This window comes from Carcharodon carcharias, chromosome 20 (assembly GCF_017639515.1).
Source record: "Carcharodon carcharias isolate sCarCar2 chromosome 20, sCarCar2.pri, whole genome shotgun sequence".
In the NCBI taxonomy this organism is placed as follows: domain Eukaryota; kingdom Metazoa; phylum Chordata; class Chondrichthyes; order Lamniformes; family Lamnidae; genus Carcharodon; species Carcharodon carcharias.
Window position 1 is genome coordinate 67,944,342 of NC_054486.1, and position 21,824 is coordinate 67,966,165.

Below are 21,824 nucleotides of genomic sequence, written 5' to 3' on the forward strand. Positions count from 1 at the left end.
GGAAGTTCTTATCTACTCAGCCCAATTGGTTTTGAATATTTTTAACTTGCACTTCAGAACAATAAAAATGCCACTACTATCGCAATAAAACTACTGAAACCTCAGAAATAATTGTCATTGTATTGGCCCAGAAATTGCTGGAAAAATAATTCTGAGCTCACTACGCTAAACGTTATTAGTTCATAATTTGTGATGCTGAAAAGATATGGCATGAGTTCCGATTCTCCTAGACTGGACAATTTGCATCACCCCACCGATGACCTCGCCAAAAGGAAAACATTGCACGTTTCACGTTAGCCTCTCCATTGAAGTTCATTGTATTTTGTCAAATTATTGGACATTCATCCTTCATTTGAGTTATTCTCATTGCTGTTATTTGGGGCTGGTAATTTATATTGTCAGAAGCCTAATGATATGATTATGGTCCCGACTTGCTACTCTGTCTTGAAGACCCAGAAAGAGAGCAATAAAACTGTGGACCCTCATTCCTATAGATAGTAAATTGCTACTAGACATGAAAAAAACGTTAAAAAATATCTTGGTGGAATTTTCGAGCTGCTCTTGCCATCCCACTCCTGTTGGTGATTGAGGGCAATAATTTTTAGGATGCAAAGCTATTTCTGCGCTCAGAAGTGTGAATTAGATATGATTTGGTCAAAAACTCCATCATTGTATTTTACCCCAATAGTAATAGGTGAACGAGATGGATTTTTAAAAATCCAGCTGTTCCAATGTTAATTCCAGTGTTGTGTTCCTGATCCTGATGATCACGCTGGTTTAATAATTCATAACTCAGGAATGTTTATGCATTTCACACACCTTCCTTGCCATCCACTTATAACTTCTCAAGGCCTAATACAACAGTTCCCAAAATCAGCTGGAATATGATCTTTGACTGCTTGCTCTTTTTATTTTTTCTTACTTTACCTTTTGTCATTTTTTTCTCTCTTGCTTCACTCTCTTTATTTCCTTTTTTCTGTTTCTTTTTCTGACTCTATTTCATCTGTGATATCCTACTTTGGCTTTTGTCATTGGCACTGCTTTTTCTACCCTTAAATTTCAGTGGTTAAGGAGAAAGGTCATTGGACATGATGCTCATGAGGTCCCAGATGTGATGTTGGCATTTAATTATCATTTTGGAATTCCAGCAATTTGCCGTGCAAACATGAGGCGATCTGAAAAAGTGATTGATGTTCATGCCACTCGCTGCAAGAAACGTTCGGCCAACAATGCCAGGGCATTAATCCTAGACCAACAAAAGAACCCTTAATAAACAATCATATGTTAAATGTTTCAATTTATTTACTTGCATTCACCTTTTTCCTTCTGTTTTCTCTTATACTTTTCTTTGACTAATATATCATATTCTCTTTAATATAAACTTTTTTAAAGCTTGAAGGTATTTACCTTTTCTTTTCATGCTTCCATTGCATTCCATTTTGAAGTTTGCTGCAGCTTTTAAAACAAACAAATTTTTGGCTTAAAACTTAGTTCCAAAGCTACTTTTTACCATCCATTAAATAACAAAAAAAACTGAAAGTAACTTTGATACAGATAAATAAACTTAACCAGGGTGTGCTTAAGAGTTGAAATAACTTTTAAATGCTATTTTAAAAAAAAAGCCACAACCTTTTATAGTGGAAACAGCTTAGTTGGTGGAATTCAGTGTATATGCTTTGGGTGTGAGTTCACAAGTAAGATTTGAACAGCCACTTTCATGTTTAATACACTGTCCCAGAGAGTAACACTATGACCTCAACATACTATTCTTCTGTTTGTTTAATGTAGCTATCACTCTTTGGGGAAAAATGCTATGAAATATATCAAAGAAACATTGTATGTTCTTGTGATGCCGCAGGTGAATCTTCTTTATTTTTGAAATTGATTCTGTTGCATTCCTTATAGGACAACACTTAGGTGTATTTAAATTGTTTCTTCTCATAAGTTAACTTTTTTATATGGGCAGGAGATATTGGATGAAGTTCTAGTACATTGAAATAGCTTAAATAGAACAGGGAGATTTTTCTGATGGCAACATGCTGGCAATACTGAGCTTTTTTTAAAATAAAAGGTCTTAGTTAAAACACTTTATATTTGCTTGTTTCTCTGAAAGGAGATGAATGCATGATTTGCTGTTGACTGCATTGTTGACAATTATTGCAATTAACTCCAGCTTTACACGTAAACTATAAAACTGCTCTCTGACTTCAGCTAATATTCATGAGTGACTGTCAGCAGATGCCAGGTTGTTTCTGTAAATGACTCGTAGGTTATGATAATGCTTTTTTTAAAAAAAACAGTATTTTAGTCTTGTGTGGTACAATTTTAATACAGTAGTGTTTCTGAATCAAAATGGAAATGGATGGCAATATACGTTTTAAGTCAGCTAAATTGAGATTTATTGTGTACTATATTCTACAAATTTACTTTATAGCTGACAGTAGCAGACTAGTAGTGTGGAACTTGAAGGACAGTTTCTGATTTATTATTGTCCAACTGCAATCTAAGAATGATTTGTTCACTTATTACTATAATACAGCAAATTTACTTGAACAGTAATGTTGCAGTATTGACCTTGGGGAAATATGACATGCCTTAAATGTATAACACTTGTAATATTCATCTATCAGTTTTAGAAAATATATTTAAAATGAAAGTAGCTTTTCTCTTTCCCCCCCGCCAAGCCTCATATATGTACATTTCAAAGAATGAATTAAGACCACCAGATCAAGTCAAGTCCCAATACCATGCAACATGTAATTCATTTATCAGCTCATCAACCACATAGCTTACTGATTGAGGCAAAAAACTGCAGCCGTTTTAAAAAAAAATACAGGATTCCTTTCCAGCACCCAAGCCAGTCAAGCTAGGTTCTAGCAGACTGCCATAGCTCATTCCCCGTCATTCGACCCACCTAACTAACAAATCAGTTTCTATAATTGGAAGTGGACTTTTTACCCCGGAAGTTGTCTAGGTCTCTCTTTGAAGAACTGCGGAGTTCATACACTGAATTTTCAGTTAGACTGTTTAAAATCTCCCTTAGTTGCCAAGCTTCATTTTAGTTCTTACTGAAACTGTCAGTAACACCATTGCTTCCAATGACAAGAACTGAAACAAGTTAGTTGTTTTCCATGGTTAATTTTGGCAGTCAGAGGCTCGTATCAAATAATCTTAATCACGATACCTTTCTGAACTTAATGTAAGCAAAAATTTCCAGATAATGCAGAAAAAGCTTCAGCTCAGGATTGGCTTAAATTGAAATTATTTTTACCCTGCCGCAGTTATTTATGACTTTCTGCCTCAGGCTATTGCAGTACACTCTGGGAAACTGTAGTTGAACAGGAGCAAATTAAAACTACTGCTGTAATCAAGCATATATTTTCCACATACACAATTTTTGAACAAGAAGTGAGAACTTCCCAGTCCTAATTCTGTCTAGTTGTCAAGTGACCTGGGTTTTTGTGGTGCAATTCCCATGGTGCAGTTCTCCACACATGCTTTGTCCACAGCAGCTGGAAATCCCCAGGAACCAAAGCCAAGATGAGGTCTGCCACTCCTTGGGCCCTAGACAGAAGGGCAGGCCCACCTGGGGTGTTGTGGATGGAGGAGGGATGACCTTCTTGTAGATAATTATAAAATTATAATTTTATAAAATCATGATATTGTTCAAGTAAATTTGCTGCACTATAGTAATAAGTGAACCAGACACACTTAAATTGTAGTTGGACCACAATAAATGAGAAACTGTCCTTCATGACGTGTTGCATAACTGAAACAGGCCATTCAGCCAATTAAGGCTGCTCTTCTCCATAAAAGCCACCTAAGGGCTCTCATCTTTTCTTTATTCTCCTCTCCACCTTGTGCCCAATCCTCCTTGCTCCCCTTTCCAGTTAACCCCCTCTCCGAACCCTGCCTGACCTGAGGACCTGCCTGATCTTAACACCCTGTGTGCAAAACATTGACTGCAAAACTATAAGAATTGGTTTTCCTATAAGTTGTGTATAAATCTTATGATTTGTTTTGCGTTAGTTGTTTATGGTTACTTTATACTTTACCTCTGCCCACCTTCAGTGGTGGAGTTATGTTTTTGCCCCTGGTTGTTGGTCTGTTTGACTGTAAGCAATATATCTCAAAATCTCCTAGACGGATTTCAGCGTAAACTGGTACACAGGATGTGGTCCAAGGAAGAAGTGATTAGTTTTTGACGAAGATGCAGATCTGGATCATGGAATTTTTTTAAAGGATTGGTTAATGTTGGCGAATTGACATTTTTTTAAGTATGTTGTAGGTTGTTTTATTTAGAATGTTGGTTGTGTTAGAATGGTGTGGATTGTCTCAGCTTCTATGGTGGTATTTATATATTTGTCCATGGTTTGTGGGTGTCACTGGTGAAACCAGCATTTTATTGCCCAACCCTAATAGCCCTTGAGAAGGCGTCAAAGCTGTCAAAACATGAACAGAGTTTTCCGAGCAGGTTGTTGGATGTGGATTGGCCTGAAGTCTCCTCCAGTAAGATGGAAGCTGTTAAATAAAATAAAAATTCAGCTTTGTAGTTACAGAGCACCAGGGAAAAGCCTCAAGGAAAAGCTGCATAATTGTAATAACATTGAGATAACACAGCGTGGCAGTGGTATGCACTCTACTAAGTGCCCTCCCACTTGTATCAGCTGTGAAGCAGTGAATAAGCAAACATTACTTGTTGGGATAGTTTAGGGAGCTGATAATTTAGATTTTGTATTCCAAGGTGGGTACTGATTTGTTATTCCACTTTTATGACAGATATTAATTTAAAGTTGGTATTGAATACCAACATATAAACTCAAGAACTTGAATTAAAGGAAAGACTTGCATTTATATAGCACTTTTTATGACCACTGGACATCTCAAAGTGCTTCACAGCCACTGAAGCACTTGTGAAGTGTAGGCACTGTTGTAATGAAGGAAGCGCAGCTGGCAGTTCCACACGCAACAAACTCCCAAAAACCGGAATGTGGTACTAACCATGTATTGAAGAGGGATAAATATTGGCCAGGAGACCAGGGAATAACTCCCCTCCTCTTTGAAATGGTGCCATGGAATCTTTTATATCCACTGGTAGGGGCAGTTTAACATCTTACCCAAAAGACAGCACTTCATACAATGCAGCACTCCCTCACTACTGTACTGGAATGCAAGCCTAGATTTTTGTGCTCAAGGATAGCTTTGTTTTGCTCAGTGTTTGTAATTTCCCCATAGCAGCCATGGCATTTTGCCAGTATAAAAGCAGAGATAGGACAGAATGAAGTGGAAATATTTGCAGTTTTGTACATACAATATAACCTCCTTCCTATGGCCACACAAAACGACGTTAACAATCGAGATCAGGGATGGCCAACCTTTCAAGGGCAGTCAGAAGAAGATATTGCACCAGATGAAAAGTTGCAAGTGTTTTAGGACCCTTTTTCTGTTGAGGCTTTGGTCTTGGGAAGGCAATGCTGCTGTTCCATAAATACAATCAGACTATTTATGTGCTCGGTTGCTGACAAAAGTACAGAAATCGTGCTTTGAGGAGACCATGGTTAAGAGGAAATTTGATGGAGGCATTCAAAATTGTGAGGGGTCTGGACAGAGTAGATAGGCAGAAATTGTTCCCATTGGTGAAGGGGCGAGAACCAGAGGACACTCATTTAGGGAGAAATTGTTCCCATTGGTGAAAGGGTGAGAACCAGAGGACACTCATTTAAGGTGATTGGCATAAGAACCAAAGGCGACATGAGGAAAAACTTTCATAATGCAGAGTGTGGTTAGGATCTGGAATGCAGTGCCTGAGAGTGTGGTGGAGGTGGAGTCGGTCATGGCTTTCAGCAGGGAACTTGATAATTATCTGAAGAAAAAACATTTGCAGGAGAAAGGGCAAGGGCTAGATGAGTTGTTTTACAGAGTGGCACGGACACAAAGGGCTGAATGGCCTCATTCTGTGCTGTTGTAATGAAGGAAGCGTAGCAGCCAGTTCTACACATAGTGAACTCCCACAAACAATAATGTGGCAATGATCACATATTGATGTGGGATAAATATTGGCCAGGACACCAGGGAATAACTTTGAATCTTCTAAAATCTGCAAGAAGAATTCAAAAACGCAGCTCACCAGCACCTTCTCAAGGGCAATTAGGGATGGGCAATAAATGCTGGCCTAGCCAGCGATGCCCACATCCTGTAAATGAATAATGAAAAAAAAACAGAAAAAACCTTAGCTCAACATGAGTATTTTTAAAACACATGGTTGGCGCAGCTTTGGCTTCTGTTCAGCACCAACAATTTAAACACTATATATTATGGGTTTTAAGAATTGACTTTCTTGCTCCAAGAACACAATAGGAGAATAGCAATTTATATCATGAAAAGTTGTTTTTTATTAAAAGATATATTCTGTAGAAGGCTTCACTACTCTCTAGAAAGAATCCAATTAGACAGTGCTTCACATCTTTTGGGAGGTAAACAGAAAATGCTGGAAGTACTCACTGGGCCAGGCAGCACTTGTGGAGAGAGAAACAGAGTTAATATTTCTGACCGGTAACTTTTCATTAGAACTAGAACATGTTACACGTGCAATAGGTTTTAAGCAAATGCAGAGACAAGGAGAGGAGAGGAAGGATGAGAGAAGAAAATGGAAGGTCTATGAGAGGGTGGAAGGCAGCAATATTTAAATAAGGAGCAGAATCATTGTCAACATCTGCCCAAAAAAATGAGAGCAGTAGTTATGATCTGAAATTGTTGAAGTTAATGTTGAGTCCAGAAGATTGTAAATTGCCTAATTGAAAGATGAGGTGCTGTTCCTCTATCTTCTATTGAGCTTCATTGGAACAGTGTAGGTGACTCAGTCTGGGGTAGAGAATTAAAATGGTCAGAAACCAGAAGCTTAAGCTTAGTGTCACGTTTGCTGACTGTATGGAGGTGTTTAGCAAAGCCATCAACCAGTCCGTCTTTGCTATCTCCAATATAGAGGAGACAGCATCGCGAGCAGCACTGTTTCACCTGGAAAGGTGTGTTTGGGGCCCTGACCGTTGGGAATGGTGAAGATGGAAGGGCAGTTGCTGCATCTATCCTCCCCTCCCCTCAGAGCCTTTTCCCTGTCTCTGTGTTTGCTTAAAACCTGATGCATCTGTACCTCTTAATTTAGTATATTGTCCATCCTCATAGCTTTAATTGTTTCTTTAAACAAAATGCTACACCCCCACCATTTTATCCCCCTCTCTGCCTGAAAACTCTATATCCAGGAATGTTAAGCTGCCATTTCTGCCCCTCTTTAAGCTAAGTTTCCGTTATAGCAATGATATCATGCTGCCATGTGTGTATCTGTGCCCTCAGCTCATCAGCTTTATTTGCTATCCTCCTTGCATTTATATATATACATATATTTTAACACTGCTAAATTCCTGTGCTGTACTGTTTTTAACCTGTGCTGCTTCTGTCTTTCAGAGTCACTCACTAATTAGCTATCTCCCGTTCCATGCTCTGAATTTGCCCTCAGGTTCCCATCCCCCTGCCAATCTAGTTTAAAGGACCTCCCACCCCCCAATAGCACTAGCAAATCTCCCTGAAAGGATATTCGTCCCAGTCCTGTTCAGATGTGGACCAGCTTGTACAGATCCCACCTTCCCCAGAACTAGTCCCAATGCCTCAGAAATCTGATGCCTCCTTCCCTACACCAGCTTTCCAGCCTCATGTTTAATCACTCTATTCTCCTATTTTTTATACTCACTTGCACGTGAGGCTGGGAGTAATCCTGAGATTACTGGTTTAGAGGTCCTGCTTTTCAATCTCCTTTTTTAATTCATTCATGGGACGTGGGCTTCACTGGCTGAGCAAGCATTTATTGCCCATCCATAGTTGCCCTTGAGAAAGTGATGGTGAACTGCCTTCTTGAACCGCTGGAGTCCATGTGGTGTAGGTATACCTACAGTGCTGTTAGGAAGGGAGTTCCAGGATTTTGACCCAGCGACATTGAAGGCATGGCGATATATTTCCAAGTCAGGCTGGTGAGTGACTTGGAGGGTAACTTCCAGGTAGTGGTGTTTCCATCTATCTGCTGCCCTTGTCCTTCTGGATGGTAGTGGCCAAGGGTTTGGAAGGTGCTGTCTAAGGAGCCTTGCTGAATTCCTGCAGTGCATCTTGTAGATGGTACACACTGCTGCTCCTGTGCATCGGTGGTGGAGTGAGTGAATGTTTGTGGATTTGGTGCCAATCAAGTGGGCTACTTTGTCCTGGGCAGTGTCAAGCTTCTTGAGTGTTGTGGGAGCTGCACTCATCTAGGCAAGTGGGGAGTATTCCATCACACTCCTGACTTGTGCCTTATAGATGGTGGACATGCTTTGGGGAGTCAGGAGCTGAGTTACTTGTCACAGGATTCCTGGCCCCTGACCTGCTCTTGTAGCCACAGTATTTATATGGCTAGTCAGGTTCAGTTTCTGGTTAATGGTAACCCCACGATGTTGATCGTGAGTGATTCAGTGGTGGTAATGCCATTGAATGTCAGTGGGCAATGGTTAGATTCTCTCTTGCTTCTTAGCTCCCTAAAACCTGCTTTCAGATCCTCATCCTCTTTCCTTCTTAAGTCATTGACCTCTGGCTGATCACGCTCCCCCAGAAGAATGTCCTGCAGCTGCTCTATGACATCCTTGACCCTAGCGCCAAGGAGGCAAGATACCACCCTGAAGTCACACCTATGGTCACAGAAATGTCTGTCTGTTCCCCTAACTAATGAATCACCAAACACTATTGCTCTCCCTTTCTTCCTCCTCCCCTCCTAAACAGCAGAGCTGCCAGTGGTGCCACAAACATGGCTCTGACTGCTCTCCTATGAGGAACCAATGCCCTCACCAGTATCCAAAATGGAAAACTTATTGATGAGTGGGACTCTGGGGGACTCCTGTACCACCTGTTTAGTTCTCTTGGACAGTTTGGTGGCACTCATTCCCTTTCTGCCATGTGATCACCTCTCTGAATGCTCAGCCACGTGGATGTGCCACAGTGACTCCAGCTGCCGAAGCCCAGAGCTCAGGTTTCTACAGCTGGTGCCACTTCCTGCACGTCTGGCCCTCTAGGGAACTGGTAGCGTTCATGACTTTCCACATATTACAGCTTAAGCATTCCACATGACCAAGCTGTCCTGCCATGGCATCAATTTACTTCCCTTATGTTAACTTTATTTTTCTTTGGTTTACTTGTGCTACTTTATTTTCCCTGGCCTTGACTTAACTTTACTTCCCTATTGCTTGTGTTTCTTACTTAAATCTATGTAGCTACTTCTTTAAAAAATAATGTTTCTTTCTAATTTTCAGCTATTGGAAGACCCTCCATAACATCAGTTACTTTATGTTTCTCCTGTGATGTTAGTCTTGGATCTTTTCAAACTCAGCCCTCTCATGCAACTTTTCAATTCCTGGCCTCCAGGCTGAGAAAGGTAGAGAAGGAAAAAGAAAAGAGCACCTCCCTCCCCTCCTCACTGAACTCCCTTATTCACCAAACTCGCAGTAATTACAGTCAGAACCAGCAGCACTCCACCTGTGGAGGGAAAACAAAGTTAATGTTTTGGATCAGTAAGCTTTCATCAGGAATTTTTGATGAATCATACTTTTAAGGTTGAAGCCTTGAGCTGAATAAAAAGAAAAGGCACCAAATTTGAGCCACCAGGACTTTCTGATGAAAGGTTATTTCTGAATTGTTAATTCTGTTTCTCTTTCCACAGATGCTACCTTACCTGTGAGTATTTCCAGCATTTTCTGTTTTTTAAGTTTGATTCAGTTCTGTATTTGCAGATGTTTTCGAGGACAAGGCACAGCTGCCAGCTTTGGATGGGCGGTCTATTGTGTTTGCTACTTGCTGAAATAACATTATTTCCATTTTGTGTTTGCCTATGAAACTACAGATCAAAAGCACTTTGGGATGTCTTTAGGATGTGACAAACATTACATATATGCATGTTCGATTTTGTATGTTTACTGTATGAGTACTCCTTCCCACCTGCCACCTCACCCTGTCCCAAGGTAGGAAGGAAATACAGTGTACTAAAAACCTGAATCCGACTGTCGGAGTAATTTCATGTAGGACCCATGCAACTATTCGAGAGAGTAATTTTATCAGATTGGTCTTGTTGGATTTGAACCCATGTTATAGATGTTGGGCCAGAATACTACCCAGTCCCATTTCATTTAATGAAGAGTTGGCGAGCTATAGAAATTGATGTTGCAACAGGAGACATATTCTGCAAGTTCAGACAGGAAGCAGGAAATGTCCTAAATGCTAGGCCTATCTTTAAATCCCTCTGTGGTTTGCCCTGCACTGCAATTTCCTCCTGCTCTACATTTTCTCCATTCACCATCACATCTAACAAGTGATAAGGAGTTTACTGACCTATTTGTCATTGTGATAGGGATAATTTATTCAGCTGCCTATGCTGCTTCCCCTCCTTGGGCTCCCTGGACTGATTTCATCCACCTCCATATTTCACAACCCTCTTTACAGTAAACTGCTGACCACACTACTACCCATGCTAATTGATATTATCAGTGGCTCTCTGTCCTCAGACACTGGTCTCTCCCTTTTCAAAATTACCAGAAATTACCTTATCTGTAACAGTCACCCCATTATCTCTCCTCATTCTCCCTGCAGCCCTACACGATCATCTTCCAACAGATCTCCTTTATTGTTAGGTGGGGCTACCTTATGGGGTTTTATTCTTAACCTACATGATCATAGCCAAAGCATCTCTACTATTAGCGTCTCTTCTGACTGCTGCATATAATCTCAAGAGACCCAAGGGATCTAGCCTTGGCCCCCTGTTCTTCCATATGCTGCTGCTTGCTGACAGCATTTGCAGACATGGGGTCAGCTTCCACATGAAAGCTGTGACACCACATGCATCTCTCCTCCACTTCTCTCGATCACTGCACTGCTTCTGTGCTGTGAGACAACTTATCCGACATCTAGTCTTGGATGAGCTGCATTTTTCTGCAGCTAAATATTGGGAAGACCAAAGCTTTCTCTTTTGGCCCCTGCTATAAACTCTATACTCTAGGAAAGTACTGATCTGTAAATATGTTTGATCGCAGGGGCAATGATTTTATTTTAAAAGCGGTATATCAAAAGCAGGTGGGAAAACAGGTGGAGTGAAATGGAGAGTACAGATCTGCCTAAAAAAAAATCAGAGCTGGCAGTTCAGAATACCCAAAACCCTGACTTATTTACAGATCAGCAAGTACCTTTCTGGCAATCCTGGAAAGAGTGAGAGACCACACACAAACACATACATATTTAAAATTGCAAAGATTGCTCTCTCTTTTTCTCTCTTTCCACTTGCTCTGCTATGGGGGAGGGGGGAAGCAATACTTTGCTTGGTGGCTGATGTTAATTTCATCTTCTGTAACCTAAAGGTCCTGGCAACAAATCGGAGAGAAAGAGAGAGAGCCATCTGCAGCTCACAATGAAATAAAAATGACACAATTAACAACAAACAGCCCAGACTTGGGGAGGGAGGAGGGCAATGCATAACAAGATGCAGAGGCACCCAATTGTGAGAGTGCAAAGATTCCCAGAGTGGATCCAACACTGGGGTGACCTTTCTTTCAATATTTTGAAATTATTGCCCTTGTCTTTGGTTTTTCAAGGGCTGTTTGAGGGTTTGAGGCTGATTTTGCCCACCATCCCTGTGTATTGTGAACCTTGCCCTTCTGCTTTAAAACTCTTCTGTTTGACCCCCCGCCCCTGAGCATCTTCTGCCATTCAGTGAAATTACAGCAGATCTGTTTTTTTAACTCCATCCATTTTTATTATTCATTCATGGGATGTGAGCGTCGCATTAATTGCCCATCCCTAATTGTCCTTGAAAAGGTGGCAGTGAGCTGCCTTCTTGAAGCGCTGCAGTCCTGGATAAGACATCTTGTCCTGGCTTCATATCCCTTAATAACTTTAGATAGTAAAAATCTATAGCCACAACAGTAACATACAAGTTGGAAGAAAATATCTTTGATAGTATTCTAGTCACACTGCATTCATTTCTGGTCACCAAGTCACTGGAGGCATCCTAGCTTCAGCGAAAAGCCATGTTGCTGATTGCAAGAGCAGGAGATAGTTATGAGAAGAATATGGAGAAAGTGTAGGGAAGAATTTCTTGCTGTTGTGCGTAATGCCTGTAACTAATCTAATTTCCAGATTCCATTTTGTCTCCTGATGCACCCCCTTGTACTCTTCTGTGTCTTCCCTTATCTTTCTCCCTACAGAATTTGAAGACCTTTGTTCCTTTCCTTACTTCATTTTATATTGAACGTACAACACAAGAAGGCAGCCACTCAGCCCACCTATTGATTGATTGTATTGTTAATCTATTTAAGGTTGTGTTTGTTTAGTCTGTGTTTGCTAATCCTAGAGTATGTATTTACCTATATTCTTGGCATTATGCTTTTAAAACTATTACATGATCACTGAAACTCTTGAGCAACCCCTGCATGCTAAGTAAAATATCTGTACATCTGTCTGGTGGCTTTATGTAGTGCTAAATCATGATAAACTTAATTGCCTTGTTACCATTATCCCACAAGAGTGCCACAACAAAACCTCTCTGTAATGTGGATCCCTTAATTAACATCAAGTCATACTGAATTTGCATTACCTTTGGTGATTTTCCTAGTGCAAGAGATTGTGTAGTAGTCATACCTGGTTTGCTATCATGCACTTTTTTTTACTAATATGGAATCTGAAACACTTTCCAATTTGCACTCAGTTGGTTGAAACCTTCCATTGAATAAACTTCCTATTTTCACATGCTTCTACCTCTTTTAGAAATAGGCTTATTCTTCTTGAGACTGACACATGCCCTGTAGTGTTAACATAATTCTCACAAACAGCAAACCAGGAAATAAAATGCACTGAATGTCCTTAACTTTTTATATATATTGCTGAGAGTGAAATAAAGATGGGGGCATACTTTAAAATTTGAAATATCATAAAATTAAATCATTATAGTGTGGATTGTTATCATAATGGAAAATGATGTCACAATGGAACATTAGATTTCCAGGGATAGAGAGGTTGTTCAGAAGTTATTATTTTAGCACACTATTCAAAACCCATTTACACCTCATTAACAAGACTTTTTTTTTGTTTTTAAAGTGTAAAAGGGTAAGTTTTCATCAGTTAAGTGATTTCAAAAGGTTGCCATCTGTGGGGACTTCAACAGTGCACCCTGAGGAGGAGTGGGCAGACACTGACACCAGTTTCTGGATTTCTGAGCTTATCTGCAGATGTGTGGATGCCAGAAGTTACTGTCAGTTTTACAGAGTAACTATGAGGTACAGTGATAATCATCATCATTACAATTGCAAAACCCAGCTGTTATTTCCTTGTTGCCCTACCCAGAACCTGCTCCTAGGACCCCTCCAGCTTTAACTATTAATAAATCATTTGCCAGAGTTTGCTCCAGTGGCCGTTGAAGCTGCCAACTTCGCTTTTGGATTTATTTCCATCCTCCTCAAACTGTCGTCATCATATTCTCTTCCCTTCCATTTAAAAAATTCATCTACAATTCTCTGTCTTCTCCAACTGTTCCCTCATCTCTAACCTCCCTTTTTGGAATTCTTGAAAATGTAATCACATCCAACACTTGTTATACATCCAGCACCGAGACTTTCTTTTTTTATGGCAGACTTAAATTTATATAGTGCCTTTCACAACCTCAGGATGTCCATTGCTATTTTACAATCAACAAAATACCTTGTGTTATCCTTTTGCAATGTAGGAAGCGCAGCAGCCAATTTGTGCACAGCAAGCTCCCACAAACAGTAATGCAATAATGACCAAATAATCTATTTTTGGGATGCTAATTAAAGGATAAATATTAGCCAGGAAACCAAGGATAATTTTCTGCTCTTCTTTTGAATAGTGCCAAAGAATCTCTTATGTCCACTTGATTGATAGGGTAGAATGGGGCCTCAGTTTACTGTCTCATCGGAAAGACAGCATCTCCAACAATGCAGCACTCCCTCAGTTCTGCACTGGAGTACCAGTCCACATTTTTGTGAAGTCCTAGATTGGGACTAGTACCCAAACCTTTCTAACTCAGAGGTAGGAATGTCACTCACTGAGCTTGACACTGGCTTAATGTGATTCTGTCCATACTTGAACCAATATAGCCAAAACATGTCCAACAGTGGGCTTTTCTCTTATCCTTTTACAGTTTGCTTTCAGTGAACATTATGTTGCATCTCATCTGCCTGGTGCCTCTCAATAACATCCACAAGCAAGGGGGAAGCTTCCAAATATATACCAGTGCTTCCCTGTTTTATTTCCCCACCGTCACCTTTGACTCAGTGACTCGGAATTTCCTGAAATGACATAACCGTCAAGTTACCGAGTTTAATGGTTCAGAATTTATGCTAATCTTCCCATTGGCACTTTGCACTGAAAGTTCCTCAGAGTCACGTTTAAGAAAATGCAATCTTGGGAGTTGTTCAATTTATCATGCAAGTTATCCTGATACCATGAAAGGTACAGAACACTTTGGATCTTGGGAGAAATGAAAACAAATTGTTAAAAGATCACCAGAAAAAGCACCAGCAATATGAATTGGTTCCTGATGTGCCTAAAATTCTAGGCATACACTTGCAGCATTTTCAGAACTGGCATAAATTAAGGAAATTTGCATGGGCTGCAATTTTTCAAGGATTGGAGATCTATGTTAATGAGTGGCAAACAGTTTTGACAGAAGTTTTCTTGAATCTGTATAAAAGATCAAGAAAATTTACATCTTTGTAAAAATGGTCAAAGTGTCTTACATCCTAATTTCTTTTGCACTGTATTTAAGCTGTTATTGTAGCACACCTTTTCAGGAAACTCTGGTTGTTACTGTTGATATATTGTCCAGCTGCCTGCTCAAAATGTTGTTTGTAGATGACCAAGACTGCTTGCTCAGGCCAATTCTGTTTCTGTGCCAATTGAGGATTTAGTTTGACCCTGAGTATAACTTCGATGCCCCCGTTCAATGATTAAGACCATCTATCTCCAATATTACCTGTCTCTATCTCTACTTCATAAAACTAATCTGAGTCTCCAAGCTCACCTTCTCCATCGCTATTGGCTTACTTCCCAAGCTCCATTCTTTTAAAAAAAAATTTTGTTTATGGGATGTTGGCAACACTGGCAATGCCAACATTTATTGCCCATTCCTAATTTCCCTTGAGAACTATGGCAGTCATGTGGTGTAGGCTTCTTCCTTGAACAGAGGCCCGAACAATCTCCATCCACCACTACTCTCCTCCATCTGGCTGAACTTGTTCTCACGCTGAACAATTTCTCCTTCAACTCCTCTCACTTCCTCCAAATAAAAGGTGTGGCTATGGGTACCCGCATGGGCCCCAGCTATGCCTGTCTCTTTATGGGGTACGTGGAACATTCCTTGTTCCAGTCCTACTCCGGCCCCCTTCCACAACTCTTTCTCCGGTACATCGATGATTACTTCGGTGTTGCTTCATGCTCTCATCGGGACTTGGAAAAATTTATTAATTTTGCTTCCAATTTCCACCCCTCCATCATTTTCACGTGGTCCATCTCTGACACTTCCCTTCCCTTCCTTGACCTCTCTGTCTCAATCTCTGGTGATAGACTGTCCACCAATATCCATTACAAGCCTACCGACTCCCACAGCTACCTCGACTACAGCTCCTCACACCCCACTTCCTGTAAGGACTCCATCCCATTCTCTCAGTTCCTTCGCCTCCGTCGCATCTGTTCTGATGATGCTACCTTCAAAAACAGTTCCTCTGACATGTCCTCCTTCTTCCTTAACCGAGGTTTTCCACCCACGGTCGTTGACAGGGCCCTCAACCGTGTCCGGCCCATCTCCCGCGCATCCGCCCTCACGCCTTCTCCTCCCTCCCAGAAACATGATAGGGTCCCCCTTGTCCTCACTTATCGCCCCACCAGCCTCTGCATTCAAAGGATCATCCTCCGCCATTTCTGCCAACTCCAGCATGATGCCACCACCAAACACATCTTCCCATCACCCCCCCTGTCGACATTCCATAGGGATCGTTCCCTCCGGGACACCCTGGTCCACTCCTCCATCACCCCCTACTCCTCAAACCCCCCCCAGGCACCACCCCATGCCCACGCAAAAGATGTAACACCTGCCCCTTCACTTCCTCTCTCCTCACTGTCCAAGAGCCCAAACACTCCTTTCAAGTGAAGCAGCATTTCACTTGTATTTCCCCCAACTTAGTCTACTGCATTTGTTGCTCCCAATGTGGTCTCCTCTACATTGGAGAGACCAAACGTAAACTGGGCGACCGCTTTGCAGAACACCTGCGGTCTGTCCGCAAGAATGACCCAAATCTCCCTGTCGCTTGCCATTTTAACACTCCACCCTGCTCTCTTGCCCACATGTCTGTCCTTGGCTTGCTGCATTGTTCCAGTGAAGCCCAACGCAAACTGGAAGAACAACATTTCATCTTCCGACTAAGCACTTTACAGCCTTCCGGACTGAATATTGAATTCAACAACTTTAGGTCTTGAACTCCCTCCTCCATCCCCACCCCCTTTCTGTTTCTTCCCCCTTCCATTTGTTTTTTTCAATAAATTATATAGATTTTTCTTTTCCCACCTATTTCCATTATTTTTAAATATTTTAAAATCTTTTATGCTCCCCCCACCCCCACTAGAGCTATACCTTGAGTGCCCTACCATCCATTCTTAGTTAGCACATTCGTTTAGATAATATCACCAACTTCAACACCTATGTGTTCTTTTGTTCTGTTGTCTGTGACATCTTTTGATGATCTGCTTCTATCACTGCTTGCTTGTCCCTACAACCACACTCCCCCACCACCCCCCTCCACTCTTCCTCCTCCCCCCCCCCCTCCCCCGCCAAAAAAAACCTTAAACCAGCTTATATTTCACCCCTTCCTTGGATTCACCTAGTTCCTAGTTCTGTTAAAGGGTCATGAGGACTCGAAATGTCAACTCTTTTCTTCTCCGCCGATGCTGCCAGACCTGCTGAGTTTTTCCAGATAATTCTGTTTTTGATGTGGTGTAGGTACACCCACAGTGCTGTTAGGGAGGAAGCTCTCGGACTTTGGCCCAGCAACAGTGAAGGAACAGCGATATAGTTCCAAGTCAGCATGGTGTGTGGCTTGGAGGTGAACTTTCAGGTGGGTTGTATTGCCTTGTATCTACTCTCCTTGTCCTTCTAGGTGGTAGAAGTCTTGGTGAGTTGTTGCAGTGCATCTTGTATACGGTACACACTGCTGCCACTGTTTGTTGGTAGTGGTGGAAGTGAATGTTGAAGGTGGTGGATGGAGTGCCGATCAAGGAGGCTGCTTTGCCCTGGATGGTGTTGTGTGTTGGAGCTGCACTCATCCAAGCAAGTGGAGAGTATTCCATCACACTCCTAACTTGTGCCTTATAGATGAAGACATGCTTTGGAGAGTCAGGAGGTGAGTTACTTGGTCCAGAATTCCCAGCCTCTGACCTGCTTTTGTAGCTACAGTATTTATATGGCTGGTTCAGTTCAGTTTCTGGCCAATGGTAACCCCCAGGATGTTGATAGCGGGTGATTCAATGATAGTAATGCAATTGAATGTCAATGGGAAATGGTTAGATTCTCTCTTGTTGGAGACGGTCATTGCCTGGCACTTGTGTGGCATGAATGTTACTTGCCACTTATCAGCCCAAGCCTGAATATTGTCCAGGTCTTGCTGCATCTGAACACGGACTGCTTCAGTATCTGAGGGGTCATGAATGTTGCTGAGCGTTGTGCACTCATCAGTGAACATCCCAAATTCTGACTATGATGGAGGGAAAGTCATTGATGAGGCAGCTGAAGATAGTTGGGCCTAGGGCACTACCCTGAGGAACTCCTCCGGTGATGGCCTGGAACTGAGGTGATGGTCCTCCAACAACCACAAACATCTTCCTTTGTGCTAGGTATGAATCCAAGCACTGGAGAGTTTTCCCCTGATTCCTTTTCTACGCAAACTCTAACTCATCCAGAACTCTACCATTCAATCTGCATGATGTCTCACTCACCAGATGGATGGTGGAAGAGGATATAAGTGTAGTTTCTTTCTTAATGTTCTTGGTATAGTGTTTACCGTGTCACGCATGCATCTAACCATGCAAAAGGATAGATAATCTCCAGATATATAGTAAATACTTTGTCCCTTCCCCTGTGTTTAAGGAAGAATTACATTCTATAAAGTACTTCATGCTTCTAGCCATAAAACAAAGGGAGCTATCTCCACACTGATTTGGTATTACTCATCACTTTTCCATTTTCTGCTTTATGTATCATTTTGTATGTAAAGGACTATCTTTCTTTTAAGTTTCTCTAATGACATTCTTCAAATGCTGTATATTATTAATATGGGGCCATTTGAATATAGTTAGATTTTCCCTCATATCACTGCTGGGTAAACTCGCTGGGTTTGCACAATGTTCCTCTAGTTTCCACGTTCTGCTGTAAGTGTATAATAATAGCATTGGCTGATGATTATTGCCACATTATTAAGTTAGAAATAAAAACAGAACATGCTGGATAAACTCAGCAGGTCTGGCAGCATCTGTGGAGAGAGAAACGGTTAACGTTTTGAGTCCGTGTGACTTCTTCAGAACTAAAAAGTTGAAATGTGATGGATATTTTAAGAGCGGGTGGAGCAAGATAAAAAGCGAGGGATAGGTGGAAGCTAAGGAGAGATTGACAAAGATGTCATGGACACAAGACAAAGTTAATGATAGTGGTAAAGACTAAAGAAGGTGCTGATAGTGGCATAAAGGTAAAACTGAATAACGTGTTAATAGAACAAAAACAAGTGACGGCTCTGTGGGGATTGGGGAAAAGGGATAAAAATAAATTTTAAAAATTCAATTAAAAAAAAAATGGATTTAAAAAGGGGTAAAGGTGGAGGAGCGAGTTCATGATCTGAAATTGTTGAACTGTATGTTAAGTCTGAAAGGCTGTAAAAGTGCCTAATTGGAAGATGAGGTGCTGTTCCTCCAGTTTGTGTTGGGCTTCACTGGAACATCGCAGCAGGCCAAGGATGGACATGTGGGCATGAGAGCAAGATGGTGTGTTGAAATGGCAAGTGACAGGAAGGTCTGGGTCATGCTTGCAGAATGAGCGAAGGTGTTCCGCAAAGTGGTCACCCAGTCTGTGTTTAGTCTCCCCAATGTAGAGGAGACCACATTGGGAGCAGCGAATACAGTAGACCAAATTGAAGGAGGTGCAAGTGAAGCACTGCTTCACCTGAAAGAAGTGTTTGGGGCTTTGGACAGTGAGGAGGGAGGATGTAGAGGGCAGGTGTTGCACCTTTTGCGATTGCATGGGAAGGTGCTGTGGGAAGGGGATGAGGAGTTGGGGGTAATGGAGGAGTGGAGTTATGAGTTCTGTTCCTGTGGTCTAGGATCCTGCTTTGTAAATAGCGGGTGTTAATGATCTTTAATAGAATAAGGAATGCTTCATTGAAAAATATTCTGTTAAAATAACCCCTAAGTGAAAATATTTAGTCCTTGCTATTGAACGAATTTCCTTGAAGTTGCCCGTTCGCACAAAGTTGCTGGTTTGGGTCTCCTTGACAACAGAGCCACCCTGCTGTCATTGATGAAATAGAGCTGCCTGCTTTCCAGATTGGCTTCATTCATAATAATAGGCACTGCAATTTTAAACTGGCTTTGGAGCCAGCGCAGATCAATAGGACCCTGCAAAGCAGGGTCTGGCTGTTCCAACACCTGTTGGACATTGAGTTTTTTGTTAAAAATAATCATTATTTGAATCTTGTAAACACCTGATTCATCTCTTGAATGTTTTGGCCGTCGGCTGGAATATTTTAAGTCTGCAAGGGTCACTAACTTTAAGGTGGCATTCAATGCTTTTAAAGAGAACACTCACTCTTTTTCTAAAATTGCTTTGTCAATCATTGAATGATGACGAATGCATTTCCTGTTGGTTGACTTTGAAGTGACAGTAGTGTATCTGTGGCTTCGCCTGCTTACTTGGAAATCAGCAAAGAAAGAAGTATTTGCAGAGCAGAGGTTTTTTGAGGGGTTGCGCGAGAGAGGATAAATGTAGATATTTCAACTTCCCTGACTGAATCTACTCTGTGATTTACCTTTTATTCTCTAAGCTACCAGGTTATCTAAATGTTAAACTGCATATCTTGTGTGCAGATTGACTGATGTGTCTATATTGCCTCAAGACAACATGCCTGACATGGAGCAACAGGGGTATTTGAAATGTGTACTGTTGGAATTGACTTTTCACCTTGCACAATAAATGGAATGCTATGAGCAAAAGGAAGACAGATGATTGGCACTTCAAATTTGTCAATCATTTGGAATTCCAAGGGACAGTCACCTTCTCTGTCATAGGAGCCTCCACTACACGTCGTTGGAGTTCCAGTATGAATTCTCCTGAAACTGTAATACACAACTTTGTCACATCCGGGTTTGACTATTCTGCTCTCCTTTCTGGGCTTCCATCCTTCACCCTCATAAACTCCAACCTATCCAAAGGTTTGTGTGCACATCCTGTCATTCTCATCCATTACTTCAATTTGCCTGATCTGCTTTGGCTGCCTACCATCCAACGAGTAAAATGTAAAATTGCTGTCTGTATCCATAAATTCTTACTTGCTCTCGCCCAGTTCTGTCCCTGCAATTTCGTCCAAACTTTGACATCAGCCTCCTATGTCTTGTAAGGACACTAGGGCTGTTACCCTGCTGAGAGTATTTATTGAGCAGCAGACAATTCCTTAAACCCTCACCTCAACATTTCACTGGAGAACTATTTGGGTATTACACCCAGTCTATACCGAAGAGTGATTGATACCTAAATTTGACTCATTGTAATGTCTTGTATAAACCAGTTGGATTATCTTAGTAATTAAACTATGAATTTACCATGAGGATACTCACAAGCTGCTGAGGAATTAATTATCCTTTATTAAATATTGTTTCATGAAGAAGGTGCATTCATGAAACAATAATATCAACCTCAGTCATAATTAGCACTGAAAACATTGAGCATGCAAAATAGTAGTGGGTACAGTGGATTTACGGTTGGAGAAATTTATAGGATTTATGAGATCTTGTCTTTGGATTTTATCTGTTGTGATTTAAGATTCAAGGTTTTGGAGTTAGCCTCCTTTAGGAGAGGGCAGGTAGAGGGAAAAGTTAGTTCAATGCTGCTCTGCTCTATCTTTTGCTTTGTAGATTAAAAATCCTGCTTTTTTGAGAGGTATGTCATCTGATTTTTTGATTTGTGAATTTTCTGCTCTTAGCTTGAGGATTTTGGAATTTTTTCCCCCCAGTTTACCTGATGAGTGATTCTTCAGTGAATATTGGGTTGACCAGGTGTTCTCTGACATGGATTATTTCCTAAAGTACATCAGTTTTAGCTTAAGACTTGTATTGATATGGGGAAGCCGTGTACTTGGCTGAGATAGAAGTGATCATCCTCTTCTCAGGTCAGATTTGGTGATTTCCTACAACAGTGAGAGATACTTAATTTGCTGCAAATGAAAGAGAGCCAGAAAGTCTGGGCTTCACCCAAAGAATGCAAGGGGTTGAGGATAGGGAGAGATTTATGATAGTTAAAATCTTTGCTCAAAATAAATACCTTTCTCACAAGATATTTATAGTTTGGTTTCTTGATACAGGTTCAAAGGCAGGTGCATCCAACCCTCTCAGCAAAAGAAGATGCCCTCTTTTACATAGAAGAATTGATTCTCCAGTTATTAAATATGCTCTGTGTTGCACAACCGCGGACTGTTCAAGATGTGGAGGTAAGAATGATGGTGTTT

At 41.1% G+C, this 21,824-nt stretch overlaps 1 protein-coding gene across 2 annotated transcripts in view; it reads left to right on the forward strand.

The window, feature by feature from the left end:
• sos2 (son of sevenless homolog 2 (Drosophila)) overlaps positions 1 to 21,824 on the forward strand; it is a 113,896-nt gene that overhangs the window by 6,221 nt on the left and 85,851 nt on the right. For both annotated transcript variants that reach the window (XM_041214127.1, XM_041214128.1), the window contains exon 2: positions 21,681 to 21,806. In XM_041214127.1, the coding sequence (XP_041070061.1) occupies positions 21,681 to 21,806 (126 nt within the window). The remainder of the gene's footprint in view (positions 1 to 21,680; positions 21,807 to 21,824) is intronic.